Consider the following 14,507-nt stretch of genomic DNA (forward strand, 5'->3'; position numbering starts at 1 on the left):
GTGTGCTGAGCCACACGGTCTCATAGCAATCCTAGTATTTAATTGGTATATTTAACAAATAGAAAGGAAACTTATGTGCTATATATCTCTCCATGCTGACTATTTGAATTAATTTAGATAGTTACATTTGTCTAGAAAGAAAGAAATAGATCTGTGTTTTATGTATATTATAAATAAATGTTCATGGTTATTGCCATGTATTTGATATTATAAATACTATGTTGTATATATTTGATTATATGTAATAAGGTTCACACTAGTTGTCAATGTATACATGTGTTCCCAATATAATGAAAGTGCCAGGGAGGAATTTTCATTGGACAATGACCTCTTTAAATATCAGCTACTCCCAAAGCATAGGAACCTATTCTGATGAAACAGACTGCCCTTAGGTCGGAGAAACGCGTTAATTAGGGCTGGAGCTACATTTTCCACGTTCCTGACCACCTCTGCACACCTGATTTCAGGTGCACAGCCGATCGCCTCCGCTGCAATTGAGCCACGTCTGCTTCCCCCCCGGGACCTGCCAACGTCCGCACACTGGCACACTTGGGACCTGCCATCGTCTCTACATTGCTGCTCCCGCACTGTCCGGTTTTCCTTGTGCCATAGGATATGGCTTCTGCATCATCATTTCAATTGCGGTGAGCGTTCTGCCGTCTGGACGGATGTGTATGTGTGGGGGTTGAAAAGAGAAGCAGGACGCTGGCTAGGAGACTTTAAAGCTATACTCCTTTCAGGCGGCTTTCAAATAAGTACAACAAGCATGCATATGTGATCACATTTCTTGCAGAGGTACCTTCAAATCACTGTGTTTCTGCTTTTCAATATAGAGTCTGAAGTGGGATACTTCATATACCAATATTCAATCCTTGTCCGTAAGATATAACTGGACATTTCATCTCAAATCATATAGGACAATATGGTTTTATTGACAGATTATCAGTGATGGTCAGTGGACTATTATGCTCTATATATTTAGCAACATTGTTGTTTTTATATGATCAATATTTTTAATATTTTAATAAATTGTTTCTATTGGCTCATTATCTTGTGCTCTCTTGTATGTTTATTGAATGCATTTGAACAACTGTATTAACAGGTTTTTTATAGTGATTGCTTATAATCTATTTTAAGAGTATTAAGGCCATAGTGTGTGTTTCAGTCGCATAACAAGCATTTTAAGTGTACAGTATCAAAGTATTCAATGCAAAGTGTACAGTATCAAGATTATTTTACATATTGTACTATTATTGTTGCATAGCTTGTTCAAAGTAGGATCCAATAGTATTACTTTAGGAACAGACAAGATTTAAAGTATTACGGTATTATGGTATTTGTGGCCTTTACTGGTTCTCGTTATTGAAATATTGTTTATTACTTTGCTTATTTTTGTGCATTTTACACTTGAACCGTTTTACAGTGATGATGTTGCCATTTAATAAATTCAAACATCCCTCGTATTGGGGATTTGGGGGTTCTCTGTTCCCCTGCCATACCGTGATAGGAAGAAGGCGAAGAAGAGCCTTCAAAGACCAGGCATGAGCCACACTTCACACACAAATACCCACCACTAGGGGTGTAACACAATCAAAATACTGTGGGTTGTCATTGATCCTTCTGCTTACACCCCCTTCCCTTCACCCAACCTCTACCATATACAGTATATTGTAGCAGTGTGAGCACCTTAGGAAAATATATTCTTAGGGTGTACAGTAGTAAATCTTTGAAGGCCATAGAGGAGCATAGTGACTAAATAGGAACGGAGAGGGTTAAACATCGGCGGGCTCCCACGGGTCCACACAGGCTCTGGCAGGCTTGGTTTGCAGGGGTAACTCCCATGTCACTGCCAGTGCACGTAGCTTAGATGGGAGCTCTGATCTTTTAGAGGCCCGGGGCTCTGCAGCTGGTGGCCATTTCAGGGGGAAGGGGGGGGGGTGTGGCAGAGCCGTGACAGGGCTACAAGTACGGTTAGCCACCATAAGAGTCTCATGGGGCATCCTGTAGGGGGGCTTCACTTGGATACTGCTGTTGTCCTTGATGTCCGCAGTCGGCCCTTGGGGGGTAGCCGCTCACTTGTGGCTGGTGTGGTGGACTCTGCTCCATTTAACACCTCTGCTAGGCGCGATGGGCTGGGCCGTAGGGCTGGCAGGCGTGGCATAGGTTCCCAGTATGGTGATGCTGCGGGGGTCCAGAGGTTGTTTTTGACCCTTTGGCTTTGTCTGCTGCCCTTTCCTCCATGGTTTCGGCGCTCGCTCCCTTGACGTCACATGCTGCGCCAGAATCTAGTGGTACCACGTGGGTTAGGCGCAGCATTCTGGCTGTTTTTGGGGGTGCAGACCCCGATGTTGCTCAGTGTTTGCAGGCTTTTAGTGATATGGGGTCGGCCGTGGCCTGACTTGGATGTGTGGCGCCTGAATCTGCTGGGTTTGGCACCTCTCCTGCTATGTTGCCACCTTCCCGGCAGCCCAGCTCTGGGGCTCCAAGGCCGGTTGATTCTTCTTTTTAAGATGTCGGGGTAGATGTGGATCCGAGTGTCCGTGCCAGCGATGAGGAATGATCGTTATCGATGGGGGATCAGCCTGGGCTGTCATGTGAGGAGTCTGGGGAGTTTATTGTGCAAGTTTCGGGCTCTTCCTCCTATTCCTGCTCTGGGTCTAGCCTGTCTTCCTCTTCTTACTCCTCCTCTTCTCTCGGGTCTTCCATTAGCAGTGCTGCCCAGGCACGTAAGCGCGCAGCTAAATATGCTAAACCGATGGGCGGGGAGACGTGCAAAGCACACTAAGCACTGATATTTCCCGAAGGGAAAGGAAGCGCCGTAACTTGCCAGGAGTGGTGCATTGTGACTATACTTTCGTGTTGCGCAGACTTCGCGAGAGCTGTCGTAAGAAGATTCTAAAAAGGGATTATATGGATATGTTTGTTTTAACCAATGAAGCGAAGAAGGATTTTAAGGCTGCAAGAGCAAAAAGTGGTATTGGTGTCGATACCTTTAAATCATATGATAATTGGTTGGCTGGTTTCTGTGTGTTTGCCGCTTGTTATCTGGAGGATCGGCCCGGCGAGCATATGAACGTAATTAGGTACATTCACATGTTCCACTGCATGCAGCGTAGGTACAAAGGTGTGGATTGGCGTGTGTATGATGAGCAGTTCAGATGGATGCAGGACTTACCGGTGATGGATTTTGGGTGCAAGGACGTGGAGGTGTGGCTGGATGTTACTAGGGCCCAGGAGGTAGTGAAGGGTGGTTCTCGGGCTGGCCTAGATACTCTGCAGTTGGCTCCTGGTGTTTCGCGTGCATTCACGGAAGCTCCCTCGCCGCGGTGGTTCGGGGTATCCAGACGTTCCGAGGCGCTGGCTCCTGCTAAAGGCAAATGCTTTGCCTTTAATAATTCCACCTGCCCCCTTGGCCAACGGTGCCATTTTCAACACCTCTGCTTGCACTGTGGCGGGCCCCATCCAACAGCCACTTGCTTTCCGGCTAGTCGCCCAGTCGTTAGGGCTGGGAATCCCACGCTGGGAAAACCTGCAACTGTTTCCTCCATTAAGTAGAGCCCCCACCCTGGACCATGTTGAGGCTATGCGCAAATGGTTGGGGTGGTATTGCGATAGAGATGCTGCGGATTTTCTGTTTGATGGTTTTCGTTTTGGTTTTCGGTTGCCGGTCCAGGGGAACATTCGTGTGGGGGCATACAGGAACCTGCTGTCCGCCTGTTCTTCCCTGAGTTTTGCGTGGCAAGGTTGATAAGGAGATTCAGCTAGGGCGCATGGCAAGCCCTTTCTCGCAGCCCACACTGGAGAATCTAGATATTTCTTCGATGGGTGTTGTTCCTAAAAAGGCGCCAGGGAAGTTTCGGCTCATTCAACATTTGTCTTACCCATTGGGCTTGTCGGTTAATGATGCTATACCTTCCGAGCACTGCTTGGTGGTCTACCAATCATTTGACGATGCTCTCTGTCTGGTGAGGGATTACGGCCCTGGGGCCCTCATGGCTAAGATCGATGTTGAATTGGCTTTCCGTCTGCTTCTACTGCACCCGACTCATTTAGATATAAGGGTTTTCGGATTGGTGAGGAATATTTCGTAGACAAGTGCTTGCCTATGGGATGTTTGGTTTCCTGTGCCTTTTTCGAGAAGTTCAGCACCTTCCTGCATTGGTACATGGAGTTTTCTTTGGGTGGCCATGGGATTGTCCATTACCTGGATGATTTCCTTTGCGTGGGACCGGCTGGTTCTAGTCTCTGTGATGACCTTTTGTTCAGCTTGCATATGCTTTTCTGTCATTTCAGAGTGCCGATAGAGGATGATTAGTCCTCTCTCTTGCTTATCATTCTGTGCGAGGCTGTTGCTGCCTGCCACAGGTGGCCAAACTGCGCAAGGTCATTGCGCAGTGTGGTGCATCGCGTAAAATAATGCTTCAGCAGGCTCAATCGTTTTGGGTCTGCTGAACTTTGCTTGCAGGATCATCCCTATGGGTTGCCTGTTTTCTCGAAAATTGGAGCGTGCACAGCAGGGGTCTGCAGATCCCATCATTTGATCATCATCGGATGTCTTCCGATGTTAAACGAGACTTAGCTGTTTGTACTTCCTTTCTCGAGGATTTTCATGATGTTTGGATCTGGCTGGCAGTTGTTTACCGACGCTGCTGAGGCGTCAGGTTTTGGTTGTTACCTTGGCGGGACCTGGTGTGCAGCCTCCTGGCTGTGCAGCTGGTTTGATGGCGGTTTGACTAAGGACATTTTGCGCTTGGAGTTGTTCCCCGTCATGGTGGCAATGGAAGTTTGGGGCGCACGTTTTTGCAATTGCAGCATCTTGTTCAGGTGTGATAATCTGGGCGTGGTGCATGCAGTAATCAATGGGCTAAGTCGCTGATGGTGTGCAGCTGGTACTGACCTGTTTGCACTACAACATGCTGTTTAGGGTGCAACATGTTCCGGGGGTTGATAACGAGGTGGTTGATGCTCTCTTTCAGTTTCAATTGGAGACATTCCAGGCACTTGCCCTGGATGCTGATGTTGTTGGGGTACTCTGCCCTTCTTATGTATGGCAGGTTATCGAGCCAACTTGGAGGACCGAGTAGAGAATTCCATCGCTCCGAGTTCCCTCCGGAATTACCGTCAGACTTGGACTGAATGGGAGGCGTTCGACCGTGATCGGGGGGCTTGCAGGTATGAGCGGTAATCTTACAATGCTTTCTTTTATTTGGCAGCTTTATATTTCTAGAAGATCTAGGGCGGTCGTCTCTAGATGCCTTACGGGTATTTATTTTTTTGCGAAGTTGAAGGGAGTTCCCAACTGGATGCCCCATAAGTAGGCGCGCCATTGATGCGTCCCTTCTCCCGTCTGTTCATGGGGTGGTTGCAGACGTTGTTTCGTCAGTTTTTCGAGACCCTGTTATTTCAGTTACATTTTTCTATGGCATACCACAGCGCTTTCCGAGTTTCGGAGTTGGTTGCCCCCTCCAAACGCGACGATGCTCCATTCCGACGTGCATGTAGGGGATGAGTCATTGTGGTGTAGAGTGCGTCGCTCTAAGACTGATCAGATGTGCAGGGGAAAATGGGTTCCTTTGGTACCCTCTGTTTCCCTGGACGTCTGTCCGGTGGCACTGGCTGTCCGCTATGTTTCAGTCTGGCCTTCCTCGGAAGGTTCCTGGCTGTTGCATTACGATGGCTGTATCGTTACCTTGCCGTATTAGGCCTATCACCTCGGGACTTCGGTACTCATTCCTTTCGGATTGGGGCTGCCACGTTTTGGATTGGCGGCTACTGGGTTTTTGGTTGGGGCGATTAAGGCTTTAGGCCGTTGGAAATCGGCCAGTTATAAACGTTACATTTGGCCTGATCTGTTACACTGATTTTCTAAGTTTATTGTTCATGTTGTTTTGCTGATTGTTCACTTAATTTGTCTCTTTGACTTCCCATGTCCTTCCTACTCGGGGGACGGGGGTCCGGACGGTTTTACAATTTTTTACCTGAATTGACTGACTTAATTCTGCTTAATTACATCCTGATTCGGCTAATTGGCTCCAATTCTATGTCTCTCAGTATCAGAGGCGGAACTACCGCCAGTGCAAGCAGTGCATTGCACTGGGGCCCGCCTCTGTCCAGGGGCCCAAGCATGTAATGAGTCAAATTGACTCATTACATGCAGCTGTGCGCTGCGGGCAACCGCTGCCCGCAGCGCACAGCTGCCCACAGAGGAGAGGAGCAGCGGCACGGACGGGGGAAGGAGGAGGAGGGAGGTGAAGGAGGGAGCCGCAGCAGCGCTTTGTTACTGGTGGAGGCGCTGCTGCTGCCCCTCTGCTTCACTATAGGCTGTCTTCCGAGAACAGCCTATAGTGAAGCAGAGGGGCAGCAGCAGCAGCGCCTCCACCAATAACACAGCGCTGCTGCGGCTCCCTCCTCCACCTCCCTCCTCCTCATTCTCTACTGCCCAGGAATCGTCAGAAGCTGCACCGAGGAGCCTGAGTCAGCGGAGAGGGTAAGTATAATTCTTCTGTCTTTCTTTCTTTTTTTCTTTCCTACAAAAAAGGGGGACTGTGTGCCGCAATGTTTAAAAACGGGGAATCTGCCTGCCACAATGTGTAAAAATGGGGAATCTGCCTGCCGCAATGTGTAAAAATGGTGAATCTGCCTGCCGCTATGTGTAAAAATGGGGAATCTGCTTTCCGCAATGTGTAAAAATGGGGAATCTGCCTGCCGCAATGTGTAAAAACGGGGAATCTGCCTGCCGCAATGTGTAAAAATGGGGAATCTGCCTGCCACTATGTGTAAAAATGGGGAATCTGCTTCCCGCAATGTGTAAAAATGGGGAATCTGCCTGCCGCAATGTGTAAAAACGGGGAATCTGCCTGCCGCAATGTGTAAAAATGGGGAATCTGCCTGCCGCAATGTGTAAAAATGGGGAATCTGCCTGCCGCTATGTGTAAAAACGGGGAATCTGCCTGCCGCAATGTGTAAAAATGGGGAATCTGCCTGCCGCTATGTGTAAAAAGGGGGAATCTGCTTGCCGCAATGTGTACAAAGGGGGAATCTGCCTGCCGCTATGTGAAAAAAAGTGTACGCTGTCTGCCGCAATGTGTAAAAAGGGCACGCTGTCTGCCGTTATGTGAAAAAAGTGTACGCTGTCTGCCGCTATGTGTAACAAGGGCACGCTGTCTGCCGTTATGTGTAAAAAGGGGACGCTGTCTGCCGTTATGTGTAAAAAGTGCACGCTGTCTGCCGTTATGTGTAAAAAAGGGGGACGCTGTCTGCCGTAATGTGTAAAAAGGGGATGCTGTCTGCTGTAATGTGTAAAAAGAGGAATCTGTCCGCCGTAAGGTGTCAAAGGGTCTCTACCTGGTGTAGTGGTGCTACTGTGCGGAGTAATTTGAATAATGGAGACTACTGTGCACCGTTTTATGAATTGGTATTATTTTGTGGCCACACCCCTTCCCCACGAAGCCACGCCACTATGTATTTATGCGCGCGCCTACGGCGCGCACTGCCCCTGTTTTGCATGCAGGGGTGGGGCTCCAATGCCGTTTCTTGCACACAGTGCTAAAATGTCTAGTTACGGCACTGTTGCTAGGTATCCACTTCCCTGAGCAGGTCCCCCCTCACCAGATCCTCTCCAGGGGTGAGGGGGTGGACTTGGATGGGATGGGGGGGGGGGGGGGGGGCAAGCCATTTTGTCGCACATGGGCCCACCGCTCGCTGGTTCCGCCACTGCTCAGTATGTTTTACGTTTTAACTCCGATCAAGTTATTTGTGTGTTCCTTTCACCCCTCCCCTGTCCACCCCCACCCCCACCCCTCCTTCCCGTTTCTTCCACCTCCTCCCTTTGTTTGTTTTACCCATCCTCTTGTGTCTTGATGCTGCTTCAATTGGCTGGAAACTCATCTACTATTGCACAGTATTGTGCGCATACCAAATTTTTTCTTTTGGCAGATCCTCTGGTATTACTTACTTGTTACCGTTAACATTTGCATCCCATGCTAACTTTGTCTCTTATTCTTTCCCCTTCCCTGTAGGATTGGTGGGTGATAGGTGTAGAGTGTGGATTGTGGGTTACTCGTATGTTTTGTTGGCAGCTCAGTTTGTGGCATTGGATGGGGCTCGGTTTTCTGCCGACCGTGATGAGACAAGGTGGATAGGTGTGAGAGGTTTGCTTTGGTTGGATTTGAAGACGGTACTTTTGGATAATGTGATGCAGCATGGTTTGCCTGCAGTTTTAGTGTTGCACCTAGGTGGTAACGATCTTGGGAAGGAGTCTACATTAGAGTTGCGTTGTGTCATTTAGGAGGATTTGATGCTTATCAGGAGGGCGTGGCTATCCTGCACTTTGGTGTGGTCTTTTGTTGTGCCCAGGTTGTTTTGGCATGGAGTGGCTGATTGTCGGGCTATTAACGAGGCCAGGAAGAAGCTTTACTCACCAGTGGCTAAATGGGTTCTGGCTAATGGTGGTGCCGTGGTACCGCATGAACGAATCAGATTCCATTATCATTATCTTTACCGGCTCGAAGGGGTGCATTTGGATAAGGGAGGTTTACTTATTTTTCTGGAGGATCTCTTTTTGGTGGTGTCTTCTGTGAGGTAGGCTTATGGTGGCGGAGCAAAGTGTCTGGGACCAGGAACTTTGCTTGTGGCGGGAAAGAACAGCAGGTTACCTGTTTTAGGTCATATTTGGATTGTTTGTTGATTGATTCATAGTTGTTTGGTGCACTCACCTTTGTTGACTGTGTATAATGGCTGGACCACCTAGACGGGGGCAGCGACATTACCCAGATGGGTGGGTAGTCATGGTAGAAGGTTGAGTGTTAGTTTGTTTGGGAAGTATGTTGCAGTTTTGCGGTTTGGAGAATGAGTTCTAGCTGTTCTTTCTTTGTCACCATTATCTAATCATTTTCTTTACAGCTAGTTTACATTTGTTTAAATAAATCAGCTAACATTTCTCTAATCTAAGTCTCCGTGTCGTTATTTTATGTAAGCGTGTTTGGGTTATGATTCATGCACAAGGTCATTCATCAGCCGTTAGGATGTTTCTAGTAAGGAAATCTATGTTAGATTAGACCTTCTGAGTTTTGCGGTCTATCAGACACTGAGTTCAGGTTTTACAGCCAGTACATTTACACACAGTACAGTATTTTCTTACCTAAATCGCCATCATTTCTATTTCTGTCCCTTTGTCTGTTCCTGTGTTGACTCATTATTGATAAAATACAGAAATCTAAAAATGAAGATATAATTTTTAAGTTTTTTTTTTATCATAACAGTAGCCTATGCATAGGCTAATGTATAAAGGTGGTCATTCCGAGTTGTTCGCTCGCTAGCAGTTTTTAGCAGCCGTGCAAACGCTATGCCGCCTCCCACTGGAAGTGTATTTTAGCTTAGCAGAAGTGCTAACAAAAGGTTCGCAGAACGGCTACAAAGTTTTTTTGTGCAGTTTCTGAGTAGCTCTAAACCTACTCAGTGCTTGCAATCACTTCAGACTGTTTAGTTCCTGTTTTGACGTTACGAACACTCCCTGCATTCACCCAGCCACGCCTGCAGTTTTCCTGGCACGCCGGCGTTTTTACAAACACTCCCTGAAAACGGTCAGTTGACACCCAGAAACGCCCACTTCATGTCAATCACTCTGCGGCCAGCAGTGCTACTGAAATGCTTCGCTAGGCCCTATGTGAAACTACATCGTTCAATGTAATAGTACGTCGTGCACATTGCGCCGCATGCGCAGAAGTGCCGTTGTTTGGCCTCATCGCTGCACAGCGAAGGAATGCAGCTAGCGATCAACTCGGAATGACCACCAATGTTAGCCTTTTAACAAAAACAAACTTTAAAAAAAGTCCCAAGGTCTTAAATGCAATATCCATAATACTGCATTTTGTATGTATAGGCAGTGTTCATCACATATGTTACAATAATTCAACAGTTGTCAAAGATTAAGGCAGAGTTAAAAGGTTTGGGTTAACCCCATAACATATTAGTCAGTTTGGAACTTTTGGGGTAGAGGCATGGTCATTATGGGCACAGTTTTACACAACCAGTGACATTTACGCTGAATATCCCTATTGTGACATTTACACATTGCACAGTCACTCTTTGTGGACTCCTAATTATTATGCACATTAATTGTGAAGGTTAGTGAGCTACCCAAAGCCATGCCTATAACTAATCTAGCACATTTAAAAATGCATACATACAAACATAGGCATAATAGCAATATTAATACAAATAATGATAAGTTACTATCCAACACCTGTGATCTCTCTACACATTGGGGCCTACTTATCCAATAATATTTGTAATATTCCCCAAATGCACACATTATTTGCGGGATACCTGCAAATATTAAGGATCCTCTGAATGTGCTATGGAGGGACAGCAGAAGATATCTCCAATTTCTCTAGCATCCATAAGGGATATTGGGGACAGATTAGTATGAAGGGGTATAGATGGGTCCAAAGCAGCCAGTGCACTTAAATTTCTTCAACTGGGTGTGCTAGCTCCTCCCCTCTATGCCTCCTCCTACAGGTCAGTTTAGAAAAAAGTGCCCTCAGGAGAAGATGCACACCCTGCAAGCTCCAGAGTTTTTTTCTTCAATTTCTTTTAAACTTTTATTTCTTTTGGGATGCTGTTTGGGCAACAACATACCTGCACTGTGGGAGTTATGGTGCCGAGCCGCTTCCCCACTGCTGAGGGGCTGTTTGTTCAGTGGGGCATGGCAGCTTGGCTGTCGCAGCCGCAGCATGCTGCACACCCCTAATGCTGACTGAAGGTGATCATCGGTGGTGAGTACACACCAGGAACCCCGCTAGGGGGGTCCCCTGGTTCACGGTGCGGCAGAAGTGTGGGTGAGGCGTATGGGTCCCTCCTGAAGGGGACCCGCTGTGGCCCCTGCATGAGATTGGCTAAATACCTTGTACCAAGCATTTATGTGAGGCTACAAACACTTAGGAGACATGGCCAGTATAAAGATTACACAGTAGCTCCAGCGCCATAGCAGGGGGCAGAGCTACATTAGAGCAGGCTCAGTGGCTTTTTGGCGCCTTCCTCTGCATAAGCAACAGCAGCAGCCTCACACAGCTCCTCCATAACGGTCACATGCTGGATCACTGGTACCGGGTGTAGAGGAGGAGAGCCGCTATATTGTGCACAAATATCATCCCTCTGAGGGATTTTTCATTAGACCGTCTCACTGTTTATTGGAGATGAGCGGGTTCGGTTCCTCGGGATCCGAACCCTCCCGAACTTCACCTATTTTACACGGTTCTGAGGCAGCCTCGGATCTTCCCGCCTTGCTCGATTAACCAGAACGCGCCCGAACGTCATCATCCCGCTGTCGGATTCTCGCGAGATTCGTATTCTATATAAGGAGCCGTGCGTCATCGCCATTTTCACTCGTGCATTGGAGATTGAACGGAGAGGACGTGGCAGCGTTCTCTCCCTGAAAAGCTCCGTAATCAGAGTGCACACTCTGTGCTCAGTGTGCTGCAAATATCAGTGCTCAGTGTGCTGCAATTAATCTGTGCTCAGTGTACTGAAAATATCTACGATTTCTGCCTGAAAACACTCCATATCTGTGCTCAGTGTGCTGCAAATATCTGATCAGTGTGCTTTATTGTGGGGACTACCAGTATATAATAATTATAGTAGTACAGTACAGTAGGCCATTGCTGTATCTTGCAGCTCTGTGTCACTGCAAGTATCCATTCCATATCTGTGCTGCATTTTTGTGAGCAGTATATATAGTATTACAGTGCAGCATTTAGGTGACTAACAGTATATAGTTGTACAGTAGGCCATTGTTGTATCTTGCAGCTCTGTGTCACTGCAAGTATCCATTTCATATCTGTGCGGCATTTTTGTGAGCAGTATATACAGTATTACAGTGCAGCATTTTGGTGACCAACAGTATATAAGCACATGAGGGAAGAGGGCCCTGCTCGTGAGAGCTTACAATCTAAAGGGGAGGAGTAGACAGAGATGGGTGACACAGATGGGGTACATAGAGAACGTGGAACAGAGGGTTAGGATTCAGGATGAGATTTGGCTGGGTTTGGTGAAGAAGTGTACCCCCAGAAGGCACAAGTCAGTACTTAACATTGCAACATTTTACTGGGCTATGCAGGAGAAAATTAAAAATAGGGGTAAAACAGAAGTTATGCAGTGTGTGTAATGCTAGATTCCTAGCTCATCTGGCTCAATATCATGTGAGCAGCAGAGGCAGAACTCTGGGAGGCAACGGAGTCATCTGCCGCCGGGCTCCTGCTCTGAAGGGGGCACCTCTCCTCCCATTCTGTGACACCAGTGAATTAAGTTAATTGATGCTGCCGCTATCTTTTCAGTAGCCGACTTCCTCACTGGTCCCTGCACCTTACAAATCACACCCTCTTTATTATACACATTTTACAAGTGTCACACCCAGGATTAGAAACCACAACCTATTACACTGGAAGCAGACACCTTACTGATGAAGCTGTTTGCACCTGTATAAGAAATATGAGAATTTTAACTATATGAAGAGACTTCTCTGACAATTACAGTACACGTAACTTCATATAGTTAGCATTCTCATGCTTCCTCTACAGGAGCAAATAGCTCCATCAGTAAAGTGTCTGCTGTTACACACACACACACACACACACACACACACACACACACACACACACACACACACACACACACTTATCTTCATATAGGAAATAGGGGGGCACCAATATTTATCTTGCCTCCGGGCAACTGGGATGAACTTACGCCACTGGTGAGCAGTGTAGTCAATCATCACAAAATGCTGATAGCAATGTGGGGGAGAGTCCATAGCCCTCCTGGCTGGGAGCTACCAAAACTATGATGTCTGATATGTCATCTCAGTTCACTGCAAATGCCAATAAAACTCAGGAACTGCAACAAGCAGTGGCAAATCTAGCTGCTAAACATCCCCCCTGTCAACTACAGGTGCACAAAAACATTCTTTACCTGCACTTCTATCAGATACTGATGATGATATACAGAATGATGGGGATGATGTGGACCCCATAAGCGGGGACTCCACCTCTACACACGGTATTGAACCCCTCATATTGGCTATTAGGGATGTGTTAAAGCTCCCCCTGGAGGATGCTAATAATCAACAGTAATTTTTCCTCTCACAAGACAAACTGACAGTCACATTTCCTGACTCTAAGGAGTTGGATGATTTATTTAAAATAGCCTGGAAAAATCCAGATAAAATATATCAGGTGTCCAAACGGTTTTTGCATACATTCCCTTTTGCCCCTGAAGGCAGGAAATTCTGGGAAGAATCTCCAGCAGTAGACGTCTCAGTCTCTCGCCTTTCTAAAAACGCTGTACTTCCTGCTCCAGGCTCCTTTACGGTAAAGGACCCGGCAGATAGGAAAATTGAGACCACTCTGAAATCTATATACACTGCAGCAGGTGTAGCTCAAAGACCGGTCATTGCAGGTTGCTGGATTAATTCCTGGGCTACTGCAATTCAGGAAGGTCTTTCGGGTGATATGACCTTAGTTACTACTGTAACTTTCCTAAAACACATTCAGAACATGGCTAGGGTCCTCTGTGACTCCCTTAAAGAGCTTGGCAATATTAATGCTAGGACCATGGCTGTGGCTGTGTCTGCATGCAGAGCTATATGGTTTCATCAGTGGATTGCTGGTGCTGACTCCAAACGTAATGTGGAATCTCTTCCCTTCACAGGTGACTGGCTCTTTGGAGGTGAATTGGATGCATGGATCTCCAAATCTACTGCTGGGAAATCCATGTTTCTCCCTTCGGGGCCTCTGCCTGCTAGACATCCCTACCCAGGCCCATCTACGCAGTCCTTTCGGGTCCTCCAGATTCAGATCTAGGGCCAGGGGGGCCTCCAACGCAGCTAGAGTCACCAGAGGTAAGCCTAAGAAACCAGCCGTTACCGGCTCCCAGGAACAGAACACCAGTTCAGCTTCTACAAAGACTTCGGCATGACGGCGCCCATCCACCATGAGGGGATCTCGTGAGTTCCAGCGAGCTTCTATTGCTTCACAAAGATCGCACTATCCAACTTCTGACTCATCACGGATGGATCCTCAATCTGCAGAAGGCCCAACTGGAACTTTCTCAGTGGATCCTGTTCCTGGGGATGCTACTGGATACGGTAGCACAGAAAGTGTTCCTCCCAGAGGACAAAGTGAGAACACTTCAAGAAATGGTTCGCATGGTTCTCCGACCTGCTCGAGTATCCATTCATCTTTGCATAACTTTGATGGGAAAGATGGTGGCCTTGTACGGGGTGATACAGTTTGGAAGGTTTCATGCCAGACCTTTCCAATTGGACATCCTGAGCAAGTGGTCCGGTTCCCATCTTCAGATGCCCCAGATGATTCGGCTGTCACCCCAGGCCAGGATTTCACTCCTGTGGTGGCTACAGTCTTCCAACCTGCTGAAAGGTCGAAGCTTTGGGATTCAGGATTGGATCCTCCTCATGACGGACACAAGTTTGAGAGGATGGGGAGCAGTCACCCAGG

General features: G+C 47.3%; 1 protein-coding gene across 3 annotated transcripts in view; it reads right to left on the reverse strand.

Annotated features, from left to right (window-relative positions):
- ATP8B3 (ATPase phospholipid transporting 8B3) overlaps window positions 1–14,507 on the reverse strand; it is a 937,871-nt gene that overhangs the window by 836,941 nt on the left and 86,423 nt on the right. For all 3 annotated transcript variants that reach the window (XM_063915843.1, XM_063915834.1, XM_063915853.1), the window contains one exon: window positions 9,140–9,214. In XM_063915843.1, coding sequence (XP_063771913.1) covers window positions 9,140–9,214 — 75 coding nt within the window. The remainder of the gene's footprint in view (window positions 1–9,139; window positions 9,215–14,507) is intronic.

This window comes from Pseudophryne corroboree, chromosome 1 (genome assembly GCF_028390025.1).
Source record: "Pseudophryne corroboree isolate aPseCor3 chromosome 1, aPseCor3.hap2, whole genome shotgun sequence".
Taxonomy (NCBI): domain Eukaryota; kingdom Metazoa; phylum Chordata; class Amphibia; order Anura; family Myobatrachidae; genus Pseudophryne; species Pseudophryne corroboree.